Source organism: Phascolarctos cinereus, unplaced genomic scaffold (genome assembly GCF_003287225.1).
Source record: "Phascolarctos cinereus isolate Bilbo 61053 unplaced genomic scaffold, phaCin_HiC Scaffold_1;HRSCAF=81, whole genome shotgun sequence".
Lineage (NCBI taxonomy): Eukaryota > Metazoa > Chordata > Mammalia > Diprotodontia > Phascolarctidae > Phascolarctos > Phascolarctos cinereus.
The window spans coordinates 104,129,823-104,150,535 of record NW_027555514.1 but is presented as its reverse complement, the minus strand read 5'-3'; the positions used below and the strand labels follow the sequence as shown (position 1 = coordinate 104,150,535).

The 20,713-nt window shown below is 43.0% G+C and overlaps 1 protein-coding gene across 1 annotated transcript in view; it reads left to right on the top strand.

Annotated features, from left to right (window-relative positions):
• Positions 1-15,290, top strand: part of CLEC2L (C-type lectin domain family 2 member L) — a 31,538-nt gene extending 16,248 nt beyond the window's left edge. Inside the window, exons 2-5 of the mRNA XM_020998064.2 lie at positions 2,074-2,148; positions 8,552-8,718; positions 9,649-9,749; positions 14,047-15,290. Coding sequence (XP_020853723.1) covers positions 2,074-2,148; positions 8,552-8,718; positions 9,649-9,749; positions 14,047-14,158 — 455 coding nt within the window. The 3' untranslated portion in view covers positions 14,159-15,290. The remainder of the gene's footprint in view (positions 1-2,073; positions 2,149-8,551; positions 8,719-9,648; positions 9,750-14,046) is intronic.
• The last annotated feature ends 5,423 nt before the right edge of the window (positions 15,291-20,713 follow it).

The window sequence follows — 20,713 nt, the reverse complement described above, 5'->3', positions numbered from 1 at the left end:
TGTACGTGAAAAAGAATAGTGTTCAAAAGAGACCTGAGTTCAGATTTCACCTGACATTCTAGCTATGCGGTCATGGTGAAGTCGCTTCTTCCATTCTCAGTTGAGGCAACTGTAGATGGGGAGAATGATACTGTAGTGCCTAACTTCAAAGGGGCTTCGAGAGAGATGAAGCATGTAAAGGGCTTTGTAAAGTTTAAAGTGCCAGCTATTATGAGGCACTATGAAAGGTTGATGATGAATGAATTCTATTTCTTTTGCCCTAATGTGATAAGCAGGGGGCAGCTAGGGTGTGCAGTGGGTAGATCACGGGGCCTGGAGTTCAAATCTGACCTGAGACCCTTACTGTGTGACCTGGGGCAAGTCACTTAACCCTGTTTGCCTCAGTTTTTTAATCTGTAAAATGAGCTGCAGAAGGAAATGGGAAACTACTCCAGTATCTTTTGCAAGAAAACCCCAAATGGGGTCATAAAGAGTTGGACATCATTGAAAAAGTACTCTACCTTGCCAAGGAGCCAATTATATTGAAGTACGATTATAAAAATTTTTTAAAAATAGGTTCATAGACCCCAGGTTAAGAGCCCCAATTCTACTTGGTGAACTAAAGGTCACATGTTTTAATTCTGAAAAAAAAAATTGAAAAAGAAAAAGTACTCGACAACAACGATGTAGTAAGCAAGTGACTTCCCTTTTCTGGGGTTCAGTTTTCTTGTTTATAAAATGAGAGGCTTGAACTAGATGACTTCTGAAGCGTATGCTCAGTTACTTATGTCTCCAAGGTACCATGTCTGATTCAAACAAGGCTAAGCAAGTTAAAGAAATGCCCAAGAACATTCATATAGTCATATTTCACTATATCAGTTAATTAGGGTAGAGGAAGGGGGGGGTATAAGTTATGAGGAGGTAGATTTGACTGCATAGAAGAAAGATCTCAGTAACAGTTAAGACGGGCTGTTGGACACAATAGACATTTATCATTACATTGATAGGCAGTGAGCTCCCCATCCAGGGAAATATCCAAACAGAGGATGGATGACATAGAAGGATTTCTTGGGTGGAAGGTTTAGGTGAACTCTAAGGTCTCTTTCAACTCCAAGACTTCGTGGTTAAGTAAGTGCATACAGAACTAGAACCCTGCTTTAATGAATACATAAGAATCATTTGAAATTAGCACATTAATAAGAATGCAAACAAATTTAGACAATTACTTGGAAACAGTTTTATTTCTTCACCAAGCCAGATATTTCCTCTTGTGTTCTTTTCCCCTACTATTAACTTGGATGGTGTTTTTTTTTTTTGTAAAGGGCAAATTTTGGCTGAGTTTGTGCCTAAGTGAGGACAAGTTTTGAATTAGTGGGATGTAACTTAATTTTCTGTGTGTTGAGGACTCCAGGGCCTAGTTACACTAAATGACCTAAAAAGCCTTCTCTAAATTGTTCTAATGAAGAGCTTTGTAGTGATTGAGCTATCAAAATATACTCTCTTCACATCTCTCTTCCTTTCTTTTTCCCTCTTCCTCTTTCTCCACCTCCCCTCCCCCCCTTCCCCTTACATATACTCGACAACCCTCAGACCCTGGGGTTGTACTTAGCGAAGGCACTGATGGGAGAAGCTTTGTGCTATAAAGAAGGTGATGAGGAGAAGGTTAAAACACACACACACACACACACACACACACACACACACACACACACACAAAATCTAACCAGAAAACAAATTTCCCAGCTAGAGCCCGTAGGCCTGGAGATCAGAGAATAAGTGATAAGAAGGTGAGGTGAGTATAGGGTGAATGGAGGTGCCACGTGATGCAGCTGAGACACTAAGATGCCGGTTAAAGGCAGTGATCATGACCCTTGACCTGGTGTGGGGTCATGCCCCTGCTAAGCACTTTAGAGCTGGAGCCTAGAGGAAGTGCGTTGAGGGCATCTGCACTGTCTCCCCCTTCCTGCGAGTCTGGGGCCTGAACCCTGGGACAAGCCCATCTGCTTTCTGAGTCTTTCTTGTGCTAAAGGGCTTTGGGTTTGGGGGATGAAGTACAGGGGCAGGAGCTAAATCCCTTTCCCGTCTCGGTTCTAGATACAACAACCCGCCTGTTGTTAGGAGCCATTGCAGTCCTGCTTTTTGCCATCCTCGTTGTGATGAGTATACTTGGTGAGTGAGTTTTTAATCAGTCTTCTATCTACCAGAACTCAGGCAGTATGGTAAGTACTAGCAGCTACTGTGTGCCCAGAAGTAGACCAGATACCTCCCCGGCAGAAAGCCCCAAATACAAAAATCCAGTTCTGTATTCATAGGATTTAGAGCTGGAAGGGCATTAGTGACCATCTAGCTCAGGAGTTGTTAACATGGAGTCCGAAGACCCCCAAAGCATCCGTGGATAGATTTCAGGGGGCCCATGAACTTGGACGGAAACAAATTCCATCTTTATATTCACTAACCTCTAACTGAAATGGAGCATTTCTTTTAATTATGAATCTAGGCAACAAATATTCTTCTTCTTAGGACACCACAGGTTTCACTAGGAGCCAGAGGGTTCCTTGGGGTCCATGACATGAAGAAAGCTAAGAACCCCTGTTCCAGCCTAACCCCCTCATTTGTACAGATGAAATTTTAGGGTTCCTGCTCCACTTTTTTTGTGAAGCCTTATCTAAGTCCTTCAGGTGCTCCTTCCTTCACCCTACTCAAATATTCCTAAATTCCGATCTTTTTTTCACAGTACCAATAACCCCATATTCATGTCTACCTGTATATTTGTGTTCATGTCATATTTCCCAGGAAGGAGAGATACATGCATTTATTAAGGGCCTATCAGGGACCAAGCACCTTACAAATATCTCATTGATCCTCACAGCTCATTCACTTCTTATCCCCACTTTATAGCTGGGGAAACTGAGGCAAACAGAGGTTAAATGACTTGCCTAGGGTCACACAGCTATTATGTGGCTTAGGCTGGATCTGAACTCGGGTTTTCTTGACTCTGGGCCTTGTGCTCTATCCACTAAGTCTATCCATTCTATCACTATCCACAGAGAGTCAGCACAGCCTGGAAAGAATTGAAGACAGGGCTCCTCATTAAAAAGCCAGTCAGAGGGAGAGGTCATAAGGGCTGGAGGTAGTTCTAATGTGAGAAGTAGTCCAGGGGTGGGGCCACTGGTGGGAGAAGAAATTCTCCTTCCTGGTGAACCCACGATCCTAAGATGGTGTCCCAACTAGTACTCTGCTTTGCCTTCAAAGCTGTGACTTGTCACCTCCCCATTGAGCTGCAGAAATTACAGATTGGTAATCAGCACTGATCACAACAAAAATCTAAAGGCAGTCATCGAACAACTAATTTATGAAAATGTAGAAAAGGAGGGAGTTTCCACAAGGATGGCAAGATAGGCACTAGTAATAAATTATACCAAATTAACCTCATTTATATTTTTGATAAGAGTTGCTAGATTGGTGGATGTAATAGACATTACTTTAGTTTCAGCAAAGAATCTGATAGAGAAAATCTCCTGTGATAGCCTGGTAATCTAGGGGTAACATGGGGCCAGGTAATGATATAGTTCTGGCAATGAGGCGGTGCAGTGGAGAGAACACTGGGCTTGGAATCACCAAGACTCATCTTCATGAATTCTAATCCAGTCTCACACACTTACTAGCTAAGACCCTGAGCAAGCCACTTAACATGATTTGCCTCAGTTTCCTCATCTGTAAAATAAGCTGGAGAAGGAAATGGCAGACCACTAGTATCATTGCCAAGAAGACTCCAAATGGGGTCTTGAAGAGTCAGGCAACTGAACAACAACAAATTATATAGTCCAGTTAGGTGCGTTCTGTATGTAAAAATGATTGCTTAATACACCAGTCAACCTGGAGAAAGGTCAGTAACAGGGCACCACAGGACTCAGTCCTTGACCCTGTTCTGTTCAGTATTTTCATTAGTGATGTGAATGAAGACAAAGTAGGCATACCTATGATACCAAGCTGGAATAGATGATAGGATACACCAAAGAAACCAAATTCAATACAGTCCTGATAGACTGTTATAATGGGCTGAAACCATTAAAATTACATGTAACAGAAATAAACATAAAGTCTGGAAAGAAAAAATTGCGTAGGAGAGGATGACCTGGTTTGCAGGAGTTCACGTGAGATTTTAGTTGATCACAAGCTCACTGTGAATGTTGTGAACCAGGTAACAACGATATTTAAATAGCACTTTGAGGTTAGCAAAGCACTTTATATAAAGTCTCATTTTATAGCATGAGGACATGAGGATGATATCTCTGTGGAGTAAGTGCTAAAGGTATTATTATCCCCATTTTACAAATGAGAAATCTGAGGTTGAAAGAGGTTCATTAAATTCACACTAATTCAGTGTGTGTTTCAGTCATTTTTCAGTCCCATCCAACTTTTCATGACCCCTTTTGGGGTCTTCTTGGCAAAGATGCTAGAGTGGTTTGTCATTTGCTTCTCTAGCTCATTTTACAGATGAGGAAACTGAGGCAAACAAGGTTTGATCCCAATCAAAATTGATCCAAATTCTTAAGCCTCTCAAAGCTGTTTGTCTTTACAATGCTGTAGCTATTGTATAAATTGTTCTGGTTCTGCTCACTTCGATCTGCCTCAGTTAACTTGGTATAACTTATCACTAGTGCCTATCTTGCGATCCTCGTGATCACTCGCTCCTTTTCTGCATATTCATAAATTAGTTGCTCAACAACCTCCTTTAGATTTTTGTTGTGATCAGTGCTGATTACCAATCTATAATTTCTGCAGCTCGATGGGGAAGTGATGAGTCTTCCCAGGTTTCTCTGAATCGATCTCTTTCATCATTTCTAACAGCAGCCGCTGCAGCCACTCGCCAACCAGAGGCCAAAACGTTGCCACTTTCTCTTGAATATAGGTTTTCTGAGTGAAAAGTTGGCCTGGATGTTTTCGATCATCTGCTTCAGATTCTTCTGGGCTCAGTTTGCTAAGGTGATGGCCTGAAATCTAGTCAGCCAGCACCATTAAAAGCTCACACACGCGGATGTTAACTTTATCAGCTACATTGAAGCTGGCATTTTTTTTCTTGTTCAGGAGCTTTCCTTTCATGAAGAGACTGAGAAATATCTTTGCCTCTCTGAGCGTCACAACTTTGCACCTCTTCTGTAAATTCTCCAAATAGCTTTCACTTTTTAGCCTGCTCTTTCATTTCCTTAGCTCATTCACTTCCATCATTCACTTCCATACATGGACTATAACATTAACAACATAACACTAAAAACCACTGATAGGACAGAAGAGCTTTCAGTTCTTTCAGTGTCAAAAAGTGAATTGAGCTTCTTATTTTCTTCAGGTTTTTTGTTTTTGTTTTTTGCTTTTTGGTGAGCAGTTGGGGTTAAGTGACTTGCCCAGGGTCACACAGCTAGTAAGTGTCAAGTATCTGAGGTCAAATTTGAACTCAGGTCCCCCTGACTCCAAGGCCAAAGTTCTATCTACTGTGCCACCTAGCCGCCCCCTTTAGTCTTTTCTTTAAGGGTTTCTAAGTGCCTAATTCCGGCAAGGTAATACTCCTTTGTAATCTGAAACTTTGTATGATTTTCTTCTTCAACATCTCAAATTTTTGTCAAACTGTAGCCAAAGCTAGTTTATGTTGATGGAGCAATTCTTTGTAACTTAAAAAATATGCCCAGTCTTGAAAGTCTTTGGCAAGCTCCTGCTGTCCTGCTGAGAATATTTCTTTTTCATGTTGTTATACAGTCATTTTAGTCCTCTCCAACTCTTTGTGATGCCATTTGGGGTTTTCTTGGCAGAGATAATGGAATAGTTTACCATTTCCTTCTCTAGCTCATTTTACAGATGAGGAAACTGAGGCAAACAGGTTAAGTGACTTGCCCAGGGTCACACAGCTTGTAAGTGTCTGAGGCCAGATTTGAACTCAGGGAGAAGAGTCTTCCTGACTCTGGGCCCAGCACTCTATCCTTTTCACCACCTAGCTTCCTTGGCTATTTCTTTAGGCAATAGTTTAACTGTCTGAGTAACACTAATATTTCAATTATCGCTGATTAACTCTCCTTTTACCACCAATGGCCTCAGATCACACACACAAAATCCAGGTCATTATTAAGGCAATGCACATTCTTGAATGATTCACAGAGGACTTTTTATAGAATTCACTCCTCTGTCCTGGGACAGTTAACAGAGCCATAGATGGATCCTCACGTGATGAACAGTTGCACAATATGTCAATAGCTGACCAGTTTCTGTAGGTGAAAGGTCTATTTTTATATTTCACTTGGATATTTTAATCAATATGCTGGTTGGGAATAGAAGTAGAACTGGCATGTTTTGGGGGATTGTGGCATTTAAAAAGTTAGAGAGACATAATTCCTGAGTAATTAGTCATTTTATTAACAATGCCAGCATTTTAATAAAAGAAATCAGTGGCACTCTTGAGTGCCAAAGACAATCATGGCAGCAGGCTGTTGGCTTGTATGCTCTTGGAAGAGGCATGTCCCTGAGGGTGGGGATCAATTCTGATTGGTTAATTAATGAGAGAATGAATATTCTGAGTGCCTGGACCTATTCTAATGAACTTTGATTATGTCTTTTACTTCTAAATTACCCCCAGCTTTGGGCAATCTAATCAAAGAATTTATCCCCTACCCAAGCCAGAGCAGAAGACATTGGCTGGGAGTTTCACCTCAAATTCCTTTGTAAGGTTGGGTGGGGTCAGACCAAGAGTGAGGAGAGTTAATTCAATCTCATTATCAGTAATGTCCTTCAAGAGACTGAACTTTGAGATGAGGACTCTAGAAAAAGGGGGAAACTCTGGATCTCCCCAAATCATTGGTTACTAATAATCATTTCTCTCAGGGGGAAAAGTGAGAAGGTAAGGGTAGAGAGGGTTTTGGAAACTGTAATGATGAGGGATGTTGGAAAGAAATGAGCATTTTTAACTTAGAGAACTGACTAGATTCACAGAATCTGCTGATGCTAGAACAGGAGATGTAGACGAGACCAGAAAGAGAGGTTAATCTGTTACCCTTATTTCATACATGAAAGAAGTGAGGCCCAGAGAATTGAAATGATTTGCCTAAGGGCACACAGTGCCTACCTGGTCAAGCCGGGATCAAAACCTCTCTCTCTTCATTCCCTGTCCATTGTTCTTTGCCTCTTCTTTTTTTTTTTTTTAATTTTAGGCAGTTGGAGTTAAGTGACTTGCCCAGGATCACACAGCTAGTAAGTGTCAAATGTTTGGTCTAAGGCCGGATTTGAACTCAGGTCCTCCTGACTCCAGGGCTGATGCTCTATCCACTGAGCCACCTAGCTGCCCCCTCTTTGCCCCTTTTTCCTCCCCTTGTACAACTCTTCTCTTGGGGAAAACCAAACCAAACCAACAAACATCTAAAACCCTTCTACCTTACACTTTCCTCCCTTAGTTCAGCAGTTGGCCAGGTGGGCTTTTTGTTTGCATGCCTTGTAGCTTTGATTCAAAGGCAGGCATGATGAACTGTCTTCGTATCCTTCTTATCAGAAGGACTGTTCTGCAGAGAAGTCATTCCTCTATGATGCCCCAGATGGCAGAATTAGGACCAGTGGGTGGAAATTAAAGGGAGACTCTCTCTGGCTCAGTGTAAGAAGGGATTTTAAAAACAATTACATCTGTCCAAATATACATAGCACGAGAAAGCTGCATGAAGAGGTGGAAATGCTCCCAGTCACTGGGAGTATTAAAACAGAAGCTTGGTCAGCATCTGGGAGGGGTGCTTCAGGGGACTGGAGTTTGTAAACAGCTAGGTGTTAAAAGTGGATTAGAGCACTGGACCAGGAGACAAGAAGACCTGAATTTCAATCCTACCTCAGCTGCTTACTGTGTGACCCTGGGCAAATTACTAAACTTATGTGTGCCTCAGTTTCCTTATTTTCAAATGGGGGATTATAATATTATCTACCTCACAGGGTTGTTGGAAGAATAAAAAAGAGATAATATTTGCAAAGTGCTTTGCAAACTTTACTAACACTATATAAATGCTTGATATCACCGCCACCACCACCACCATCATCATCATCATCATCTTAAACAACAACAAGAGGCTTTCCAATTCTTAGGGACTCTGGGCAGTGGTGCAGTGGATACAGCGCCAGGTCTAAAGTCACAAAGACTCATCTTCCTGAGTTCAAATCTGGCCTCAGACACTAGCTGTGTGACCCTGGACAAGTCACCTAACCCTGTTTGCCTCAGTTTCCTTGTCTGTAAAATGAGCTGTAGAAAGATACAGCAAGCCACTCCAGTATGCCTGCCAAGAAAGCCCCAAATGAGGTCACAAAGAGTCAGACACAACTGAAATAACTGAACAACAACAATATGGTGCTTAGACTGGGGTTGCTTATACAAGGGAGTCAGCTTCTGGTCCTTCCTCTCTCGAGAAGCCTGTAGGATGTCAGCCTGTCACAGCCCATTTGCTCTTCCCTAAGCCCAAAAGAGGAACTCTGAACCAAGTTAAGGATCGTGAGACTTTGCTGTGCCCTTTCCCAAATCCATAGCCTCATAGTGGTTTTTTTTTTTGCTTTCCCACAGCTTCCAAGGGCTGTATCAAATGTGATGCTCCATGCCCAGAAGACTGGTTACTCTATGGAAGGAAATGCTATTTCTTTTCGGAAGAACCAAGAGATTGGAACACAGGGCGCCAGTACTGCCACACTCATGAGGCATCCCTAACTGTGATCCAGAGCCAGAAGGAGTTGGTGAGTATGACTCAGGACGGGACATCGGGCCAAAATCTAGGTGCTCTCCAGGGTAGGAATCCAGCAACCGAGTACTTGTCATTTAAATGTTTCTAGGGAGAAGAGTTCATAAAACCCACTTAGTTGTATTTAGGTCAATAGGAATCCTCTCTGTATGTGGTCAGGGAACAAGGAGAAAGAAAACTGAGGAATCAACCCTCTGTTTATGCTTTTTGTTATAAAAGTTAATTGTTTTAATAAAGCCTTGGCCTTGATCAGCAGTGTTAGTCCGGAAAAGAATTTGATAATGCAGGCTTCCTGATTTGAAATGAAATACCTGTGAATTTAAAAAATATGTGTGAAAGGCAAAACTAAAACAAAACAACAACAATACTACTCACATGTAAGCGAGAGCAAGAATTTTATAATTTTTTATCTTTCTGTCCCCTGTGCTTGCCCAACAAAGGGCTGGGAACATAGTAGGCGCTCGAGAAATAAACATTTGTTGATTGACCTGTGAAGCCTTTTCCTCAAAAGCACCCTGTGAGGTAGGCAATGCAAGCTTATTTATTTACATTTTATAGACTAGAAAGTTGAAGATTTAAAAATTGCTTGACATAACATATATCATTTGATAGAAAATGGCAGATGTTCCCCAAATCCTTTTTTTCCCCCTGCCTTTGGCATGCATTACATGACATTTCTTGAGCACAGGGGAAGATAGTGCAGACAGAGCATTCTGGGGGCAGTCTGAGATTTAAAATTTGTCCCATATAATACGGCCAGTGCATGATCCGGCTTGAAGCTTTCATGTCAGAATCTTGACTTCACTGAGGAAAGGAAGCAATAGCCTTCCCGTCTCGGCTCAAAGATTATGGTTTGTTCTGAGACACATGGAAATGTCAGAAGGAGATATCTGATCTCAAGGTTCTACTTGTTTTCTTGATATAGGAATTTATGTTCAAATTCACCAGGAAGGAGCCCTGGATTGGCCTGAGGAGAGTGGGGGACGAATTTCACTGGGTCAATGGAGATCCATTTCACCCGGAAGAGTAAGCTGGCTTTCCATCTTCTGTTTGTTGACAACAGGTTGTGGGACAGGTGCTTTCCTTATAATCCTCTGTTAATAACCAGAATTCCCTGTTCCTGGGGAAGAAAGTTTTTACTTTGGAGACAATGGATGTGGGAGTAAGAATGCAAGGCATAGCATAGTAGGTAAGGGTACTGGACTTGGAAATAGGGAGTGGGAAGGGAAGGAAAGGGAACAAGCATTTATTAAGTGCCTACTATGTGCCAGGCAATTTACAAATATTATCTCATTTGATTTGATGCTCACAACAAAACTGTGAGGTAGGTGGTATTATTATCCCAGATTTCTAGTTGAGGAAATGGAGTCAGATAGACGTTAAGTGACTTGCCCAGTGTCACACAGCTAGGAAGTATCTGGATTTGAACTCAAGTCTTCTTGTCTCCAGGCCCATCATTCTATCCACTGTGCCATATTCATTAGCTGTGTGATCCTGGACAAGTCACTTTGCCTCACTGTGCCTCAGTCTCTTCAGCTGTAAAATGAGAGATTTACTGTAAAGTCCCTGACAGCTCAAATTCTGTATTTCTATGAACTGTAGTTAGGAAGCCGTCTGGTGACAATTTTAATTTTAGACCATTTGACTCTAAAAACAGGACATGATGGACATGGGAGAGATCAAGGCATTTAAACCCTGTCATGGCAGAAATAGTGTGGGTGCTGCCAAGCAGAGGGGGGAAGGTGCCTAAAGCAGGGAAGGTGTCTTGAGGTCCCTTTGTGTCTGTGCATTCATGGCAGGGCGGTCTACCCGAGGCCTCAGCAGCAGGAATGTTTTCCCGGGCTGACCTTTAGCTGAGCCACCTTTTCTTATACTCCTTTTTCCTCTGGCTCTGTCTGCTTCTTCATTTCTGCTTCCTTTTCCAGATCCTTTTCACCCCCTCTCCTTTCTTCTCTTTTTTGCCAATGTAATAGAGCACAAGGAGTGCTGACGTTGGCCGGGGGGCCACATCCTGCCTTAACCACTTGCTACCTGGCTGGTCTGGGGGCAAGTCACTTAGCCACTCACCTGGAAAATGAGGGACGTGGACCGGGTGACCTCTGAGCTCAAAGTCAAAGACTGTGTTTCTCTACCACCCGCTCAGTCAACCAACCGACCGACGAACAGTTACAATGCACCTGCTGCGTTGCAGGCCTTGCGTTGCTCATCTTCTCCAGGGACCTTGGAAAGTCCCATCCTCGTGAGGTGACCTGGGCACCTTTCACAACCCCCGTTGTCTCTTGAGGCAGAGATTTTCACTGAGAGCCCTGGAAAGCCCACAGTCTGTGTTTCTCTCTATTATCGTCCCACTTCACTATCCCCCATCCCCACACCCCACACGACTGGGCAGTTTCGTGCCTGACATCCTAACAGTCTAACTCTTTGCCAGGTGACTCAAAGTCGTCAGACCTACTAATGGAATCTCCTGTGAGATCCTATTCCAGGCTCATGGCTAGCATCAGAGCGTTCGATTCTATTCAATATCATTTAAGGGAGCATTTATTAAGAGCCTACCGTAGGCAGGCTTAAAAACAACAGTCTTAAGGATCTTCTGTCTTGGTGAATGCAATAATCTGAAAACCTACAGATCATGCCTTGTCCATAGTAGGCAGTCAACAAATATTTTAATCATTATAATAGGAAACAAATAACAGAGAATATCTGCATAGCATCAAGGTTTATAAAGTGCTTTATAGTTTATAAAACTCATTATATATATATTATCTCATTTGATTCTCATAACAACCCTGTATAGGCAGCCCTATTTCAGAGACGAGGAAAATGAGGCTCGGAGATGGGCAGTGACTTGTCTATGGTTATATGACTAGGAAACATTGGAGTCAGGATTCGAACCCAGATCCGAGTTCAATGCTCTTTCCATGCTGCCCTTCTTAAGAGCCAGAACCAGAGGATTTCCTTGAAGCTTCGAGGATATAAATTGAGGCAGCTAGGGGGCCTAGTGGATAGAGTGCTGGGCCTGGAGTCAGGAAGGTCTGAGTTTAAATCATGACCTCAGACACTTACTAGCTATGTGATGTTGGTCACTTATCTCTGTCTCAGTTTATCTGGAAAACGGGGATAATAAGAGTACCTACTTCCCACGGTTCTGAGGCTCTAAGGAGTCCTTATAATGTGCTTAGCCCAGTACCTGTTATTTAGAGGGCTTTTACTAAATGTTTGCTCCCCGCCATTCCAATAAATATCTTTATTAAGCGCCTACTAGGTACAATAATTTGATTAAAATATTTGACTGCCTACTATGGGCAAGGCACGATGGTAGGCTGGGAACACAAAAAGAAGACATAAAAAAAAAAATAGCTACCCAAAGGGAGTTTACATTCTCCGTGGCGGGAACAACTTGTGGCCGAGATACACGTGAACACATAAGTAAATACGTAATAATTTGAGGAGGGACAATGTACTGGCAGCCAGGGGGGTTGTGTACCATGAAAGGGGCTGGACTATTGCACCTGGTCACTAGGAAGGTTATGGAACTTTTTACCCCAAAAGGTGGGGCGTGATGGGACCGTGATCTCCTCTATGCATCATCTGTGTCCTGCAACGGATACCTTCTCATCCTGTGTGATGCTTGTCTGTGTCTCACACACCCTCCAGGAGGGAGCCACCCAATGTGTTAGAGGCCTTTTCTCTGATGGAACGAGCTGAAAAGTAAGTTCAAGGATGTAGGTGAATTCTTGGGTGACAGACTGATGGGAAGTCAAGGTTGCTTCAGGCCCATCCCCAACCCATGACAGCAATAGCCCAGTGAGAGACAAAGTGTGCATCCTTGGTGAATCTTCAAAATGGTGCCTCAGTGTGTTAGTGTCTGGGGGACGCTTTGAGTTTTCCCTAGAACACATTTGGCTTATCAATTAATCACTTACCAGGAGCCTCCTATGTCTAGACACTGTGCTTAGTGCTGGGGTTACAAATACAAATACAAATAAACGCACAGGAAGGGGTAATCCTAGAACCATGGCCAATGGTCAAAATCAACAATTGTGCTGGGATGGGGTGTATCAATCTACTTCCTTTTGATTTGTGGGGGTGGGGGCTAGGCAATGGGGTTAAGCGACTTGCCCAGGGTCACACAGCTAGTAAGTGTCAAGTGTCTGAGGTTGGATTTGAACTCAGGTCCTCCTGACTCCAGGGCTGGTGCTCTATCCACTGCCACCTAACTGCCCCAATCTACTTCCTTTTGACCATTCAACATTGGGACCAAAGTGCCCTTCCCTGGTCACTGCCCCTCTGTTTGTGTTGTTTTCTCCATTAGAACTTAGCTTCTTGAAGGCAAGGACTCTCTTTGCTTTTGTATTTTTATCTCTGGCACTTAGCACAGTACTTGGCAAAAAGTAAGCACTTCAATCCTCCTCCTTTTTCTTTCATTCATTCATTCATTCATGTATGTGTGAATTCATTCATTTATTCATGACTAAATAAATAAGCCATGGAGAAATGGACTTTTCTAGCATTACAAATACATACATTAATAAAAAGGAATGTTTAAAAGAGAAGCAGTCATGCCCATGGACAGAAGGCCAGCCTTGCACTCAGGAAGACTTGGACTCAAGTCCTGTTTTTGACACATATTGGCCATGTGACCTGGGAAAAGTCATTTACTTATCCTTTCTGTACCCCAGACAATTCTTCAAGACTTGTCAGTAGCAACTAAGTTGCCCATCTTCATCATGGAGGTAGTTTCTACACTGGGGATTCACTCACACTGATGAAATTACTGGTCTAGAACAGAAACAAAAACATTAACAAAGCGTTCTCCCTCTGCCTCATGTTGTGGCCTGGGCAGCTGCTTACCCTCAGGAAGACCTGAGTTCAAAATCTCACCTCAGATACTTACTAGCTGTGCGACTCTGGGCAAATAATTTAATCCCTATCTGCCTCAGTTTCTTCAACTGTAAAATGGGCATTATAATAATAGCATTTACCTTACAAGGGTTGTTGCAAGGATCAAATGAGATATTGTTTGTAAACCTAACATGTAGTAGGCATCTAATAAATGTTTGTTCCCTTCATTTCCCTTCCCTACCCACCCCTATTCTGATTCTGGATGGAAACTATTATGTTTTCCTACAAAACAAGTGTTCCCATCAGAGATAAAATACCGTACTGAAGAGGCATAAGACTGACCTGGTAGATGACAGAAGTAGAGCATTTATTAAGGCCTACTGGATGTCAAGCACTGTGTTAAGAGTCTAGCATTTCTGATGGCATTTCTGATGTTTCTCATATGTTTAGAATAAATCGAGTTCTTTTTTTTCTCCCACAGGTTCTCTGTCTCAGGTCATGGGGAGTGTGTCTTCGTGGAACCCACCAGACTCGTCACGTCAGATTGCCTGATGACCAGGCCCTGGGTATGCAGCAAGATGGCGTACACGTGAAGCAGGGGTGTGGCAGTGTGAGAAGCAGGCCAGCACATGCCTCTCCCTATGCCTGGGTCCAGTGATGAGAGGTCCCAGCTCTCACCCCGACACTCACTATGGAACCACAGACCCCAGAAGTTTTCTCTGTCAGCCATGCAGCTGTGAGGCAGTAGTATATTAACCCTGGGTCTCAGTCCTGGGCTCCTGGTTCCCTCCTCTGCACAAATCCTATCGACTCGCTGTGCCATTCTAGACAGGCTTTGAAGCCTGGTTATGCCTCTGCCCTCCCCTTTGGCTAAGTAGCACACAACTGCGCTTCTCTCGACGCCACGTGTGGGCACCATGTATGACTGTTGCCTGTAGTGAGGGATAACAAAGCAAATATTTCTCATCAACATCAACGCCACCTCCACATAAGCAGCTCCCACATTGATTGTAGCCCCACAAAACCGGGTAGCTCCTCTCCACTGGAGAGCTACTTATTTTGCTTGATCTTCCTGACATTTTGGAGGCACTGAAATTTACCTTATTACGCTGCTTTTTAACTTAATTTTTTCTGAGAACAAAGTATATTTTTCTTTGGAAATATTTAATCTCCCCCCCCCAACTCTTATAATCACTGGCAGAATCCCTAAAGTCACTCTTTTTTCCCCCATCTGCCTTGCTTTCTGCACTTTCTGGTTGTGGTCAGGAGACCTTGCTCTCCCCGGCTGCTCTTCCCAAGGTAGGCTTCAAGACTCGCCTCTGAGGGACTCAGCTTATAGTGAGCCGCAACTGTCCACTGGCACCGTCCTTACACCTGCTTCAGAGCGTTCTTATTGCACAACCCAGTAGTACCGGTGCTCATAGAAAACAGCAAACAACAAAACAATGACCTTAAGTTACTCACAAAGTGGAACACGCCCACCTTACCCAAGAGCCACTCTAACCATTGCTGTCCTTATCATAATGAGAGGGACACTTCCTATCTGTCATGTAGAAAAAAGTCCTGTGTGGTGCAGGGGGGGGGGTCTGGGTGCCCACTCTCATGTTCTCTTCGCCCCTTGCTTTCCCTCCCATTCTGCTTCCTTAGTGCTCCTCCGGCAGGGCCCCTGATTGTATCTATGAATGATGTATTGATTACTAATGGAATAAAGACCTCCTCCCACAACCTCTCCTAGAGGAAACATTGGTGTCTCTCTTGCATTTCTTTTCCTTTCTCCCTCCCCCCCCTCCCCCCCCCTCTCTCTCTTTCTTTCTTTCTTGGCAATGGGGTTAAGTGACTTGCCCAGGATCACATACCTAGTAAGAGTCAAGTGTCTGAGGCTAGATTTGAACTCAGGTCCTCCTGACTCCAGGGCTGGTGCTCTATCCATTGCGCCACCTAGCTGTCCCTATCTTGCATTTCTGCTTTAGATTTGTGAGTACTCCGATTCACTCCAACTGCTCCATGGGAGCCTAGCTCCCCACTGACTTGTGTAACACTTTATTATAGTATTTAGCTTGTTTTAAGCCTACGGGAAATATAATGGTTCTTCCTCTAGGGCTTTAGGGAATTTATTTTTGGTGGTACAGGGGCTAGAGCATTGTTCTGAAGTCAGGAAGACTCATCTTCTCAGACATATCCTAGTTGTATGACCCTGGGCAAGTCACTTAATTCTGTTTGCCTCAGTTTTCTCATCTGTAAAATAAGCTGGAGAAGGAAATGGTAAACCACTCCAATATCTTTGCCAAGAAGACCCCCAAAAGGATTCATGAAGAGTTGGACAGACGCAATTGAAACAACTGAACAACAATAACAACAACAAATTTTCGACAAAAAGTTAGGAGTACAACCATAGCTATTATGAGCCCTCAGGAAGACCCCTAACATTCGGATAGACATGTAGCACTCTTATGTGTAGCTCTACTTAGCTCCTGGCTTCTCTGTAGTTGAGGCAAAATTCAGGTTGCTGGAAATGTTTGAATCACAAAGCAACAGGTTTTATTACAGTGCTTATGGGCCTGGGTAGGGAAGCTGGAGATAGAACAGACCCTTTTCTTGGAATTTCCCTCAGTCCCTTATTGGTGGATAGAACTGGTAATTCTTCTATTTCTGGTAGCAGATTCAAGTTGAATCTTTTGCTCTGAGATACCGGTAAGGCTGATGGCTCTCCTCAGTCTTTCTTTTCTCTTCCATAGCTCAGTCCTGTCTTCTTTCTCTTTTTGCCCCTGTGCTGCTGGCTGTTTCCATCTAAGTTCTGTGTGCCCTACTCCTTTCTTTCTGCATCCAGACCCTCTCAATCTCTGTGTGGTTCTGAAATTGTTCCACCTTTTTATACATGTTCCTCCAGGCATGATCAAGTGTCTCCTGCAATGGCTTTGATTGATTCAAGGAGGTTTACGGGCCCTGTTTACACTCAGTTCTGATAGATTGTTTTAACCAGCCATCGCATGTTTTTACCTAACAAAGGCAATGGAGCCTCACCATTACACTTGTCAGTGTCTTCTGGAAGTCCCAATAAGCAGCCTGTGGGGAGAAATTTGTACTGGGGACAGTAGGTAGAATATTCACCTAGGGAATCTAGCCCTTTTCGCCATTTGCTTGGATGATCCTGGGGAAATTTACCTTCATTGTAGGATCATAGAATTTAGGGCCAGAAGGAATCTTAGAAAGTGAACCACTCAAGACCTTCATTTTACAGATAAGGAAACTGAGGCTCAGAGGGATCATTGCTGTGTTCCCTACACCTTCCTCACCTGACACAGAACAATGACTTCTCTCCTTCACACAAGAGTGGGTGAAATCAGGGACATGGGTCAGCCTGCATGGCTTATGTCTATATATAGCCCATAGCTCATTTTCAGAGAATTGCCCAGCTACAAACTAGGTCCTCATTTCTCTGTCAGTACATTTAATGGGTCAAAGTTGAGCTGAAATTTCTACATTACGCAGGCAAATTTGTAAAAAATATTTTTGGTTTTTTAGTAAAAATTTGCTATTTTATAGGTAGGTAGGATTTTTTTTTCTTTTCTAAAACTGGAAAGTCTCTGGGGGGTTGTGTATAAATTGATGATGTGGTTAAGTGAATTTAATGTTGAAATAAGATTCAAGTAGATGACAAATGTAGTAGTGCCCAGGATCAAAAATAGGACTAACAGATTTAGAGGTAGAAGGGACGTTAGGTCACCTCGTCCCACCCTCTTATTTTGGAGATGAAGAAACGGAGGCCCAGAGAGGTTAAAGAACTTGCCCAAAGTCTCATAGAGCGTCAAGTGGTAGAAGGAAGGTTTGAACCTACGTCCTCTGACCACGAATCTCTTTCCACTGTATCATGATGTCTCAAATGTTAGAACACGGGGTCCAAAATTACTCACACTAGTAGGGCCCCAGAACCTTCGACCCAATGAATCTCCTTCTTTCAGACCAAGCAAGATTTATCACACAACCTCAAATTATAGTGGTGAGAGAAAGAATATTTAACTGTAACAGAAAACCCTTGTGATATCAAGAAATTACTTCAAATGCAAGTACTCTCCAAGGCCCAGGACCCGAAGCATACCTTCTTACTTCTTTCTAACTCCCCAAGGGCGGAAGTTTGTGAGTCCAGCATGGGCCTGGCCCCAAATCCAGTAACAGGAAGCTATAAACCCTGGGGTAACAACGTGTCCTTGGTCTGAGCACAGAAGGAACTCTATCTCAACGTACGGGCTGCCAGTGCTGTGCACTTCACTGAAGGCCGACAGGTCGGGAATCAGTTGCTGCCGTCCTATCACAGATGGAATCAGGTAACCCATGCCGAGCAGCAGAACCAAATCCTCAGGCTTGAAAAAGATGTAGCATATGGGTGCCTTTACCTAGCCAGCCAATCTCCTTTCTCCCCTTCTGTCTTCTTCCCAAGACCTTTTTTTTTTTAACTCCCAGCTTTAAAAAAAAAAAGGCCCGTTCTACAATGTCTATAAATACCTCTTTGGACACGAAGAGTCTTTCTGGTCCCAAAGATTGATGGGATTGGAATCCTCACTACAGAATTGCGAAGGTCACTGGAAAGATATTGGTGTACAATTGAAAGGGTCTGTAATTGGATAATGTGTTTTCCTCTCTCTCATCCCCATTTATACGCAGGGTTCTCATTGGCGCAATGAGGAAGCTCAGGCTCAAACACAGAAAGGTTTACGTCTCCCTCAGATTGAATACTAAGAACCGGGGAGGGAGATGGAGGGGGGTGAAATAGGGAGTCATTAATTCACACAATTGTAATTTTACCTATTTTTTAAAATTGGATTTCCTGAAAAACAAAACCAACTCCTTTCTAAATCTCTCAGAATTCAAACTGACATCCCAAGAGTTTCAAAACAGGGTCATGGGAATGTCCCGATAGCAGAGAACTAGCAGGTTACCTTCCTGTAACTCATACCAAGTCTCCTCCCCTTTTCTGCCTAGTACTGCAAGGTAAAAAAAAAAAGTCTGGCAAAGAAAGTACCCAAAGTGAGGGCTTATTAGTGTTTAATGTACTCTTCTCCACCTGTCTGAAGTACCCTCATCAAAGTCCCAAGGAAACTGAAATAACAAAACAAAAACAAAGCTTTAATAAAAAGTTTGAAAATCCCCAAATTCACAAAAGCAAGTCAACCATTCTAACTTAATATCAACCGAACAGAAATTCTGCGAGGTAATCGGTTTGCTCCTAAGTTTCTACCCATCTAAGTGCTTAGCACAGCGCATGGCGAATAATAGGCAATTAATAAATGCTCATGCCCTTTTCATTTCTCTTCCCATCTGCAAATTGGCAGGCCTCTGTAGCCCGGCTGGGGACCAGGCTCAGATCAAAATAAACTCCAGTTGGTTTTCTTCTTTGGCACGTTGGCTTCCCAAGGCCACTAGAGGGCAGTTGAGGATTACTAGTAAATCCTAGATTTCTAAGGGACCTTAGAAATAATATCGACCAACCCCTTTGTTTTAATACGAAGAAACAGAGGAAAATTTCTTGTCCAAGGTGACATCGCTAGTCAGTAGGTGGTAATGCTGGAAAAGAACCCAAGTTTCCTCACTTCTTGTCCAGGATTGCTTCTAGTATGCCAATAATAAAAATTTAGATTCTGCGGACACTTTCTTTCCTCAGAACAACCCCGCCCCAATTGGCAAGACATGATGACTTAAGCTATGCTTGCAAATTTAGAGGCCAAGCATTGAACTGTCTGTGCTCCCTCCTGGGACTACCCAGGGGTCTGTAGGGCCAGCTCCAACCAGCCCCTAAGAGTCAATTGTTAAATTTTCAGTGTGAGCATTCCTACCTTGTTGCTGTTCTTCGATCCTGTCCAACTCGTCGTGACCCCATTTGGGGTTTTCTTGGCAAAGATTACTGGGGTGGTTTGCCATTTCCTTCTTCAGCTCATTTTACACATGAGGAAACTGGGGCAGACAGGGTTCAGTGACTTTCCCAGGGTCATACAGCTAGTAAATGTCTGAGGCCACATTTGAACTCAGGAAAATGAATCTTCCTGATTCCAAGCCTGATACTCTACCCACTGCACCACCTAATACCCATTTACTTTGGAAGTTGGCAAACATTACAAATTAAGGTGTATTTATCTTGTTAATTGATGCTAGACTCAAGAAAATGATGGAAAAAATGTTAATAATGTAGTTTAAACTTAAAAGCCTATTACCCCAGCATGCTTTTTTCCCCCAGAGAGCTGGCTGTTAAAAATTTACTAGCCCCTCCCTGGACCAAATATATACATTTGCAAGATGATTATGGCTGTGGCTTTGAAATAGTTTATCTCTGTCCCAAGATCAACAGGATGGAAACTGAGTGGCTTACTTTTACCCATTGAGCAAATTAGCTACGACTCATGGACACCCGCCATTTTCAAAGCACTCTCCTTTGGAGATGGTGTAAATCTCTGCTCGTTTTTTTATTGGTTCATTTTATCTTTATAGACTTTTGCTTGGATAAACATTTCCTATTTGATATATAGAACCCTGTGTGAGTTAAGAGAGGCTGAGATTATTCTACACAGTTTACAGGCAGGGAACCTGAACCCTGTGAGTTAGTCCATTGGTCACTGGCCCAAATTAGACATGAGAAGCACTCCAGCATAGTCATGGATTAATAATGCTGGAGTCAAGAGATCTACCTCCGACACTTAGAAACTGTGTCAATTGGTCAAGTCCCTTAATATCTTATAGCCTGCTTCCTCATCTGAGAAATGGGGATAATAATTTCTGGTTGAGAGGCAGCCTGGTGTATATAGTCAGGAGAGGGCCAACCTTGGTGTCAGGAAGGTGCAGATTCAAGTCCTGACTCTGAGACATATATCAGTTGTGTGACCTTAGGACAGCTATCTCAAAACATGTTCCAGGAAAGTTGCTGACCTAAGTCTGGGGAGGGAGTTTATATTCTGGGAATTCTTCACACTGATAAAATTTCAAGTCCAGATTTCCCCCTCCACACCCTGCCTCAACAATACTCATACTATCAACCTCACAGGGTGTTGGGAAGAAAACATTTAGCAAACCTTAAAAGTGCTCTATTAGCAGGAATTACTATTACCAGAAGCCCTGTTGGAGAAAACATAGTCCTTACTGTGTGGCACGGAGCAGTTGAGTTG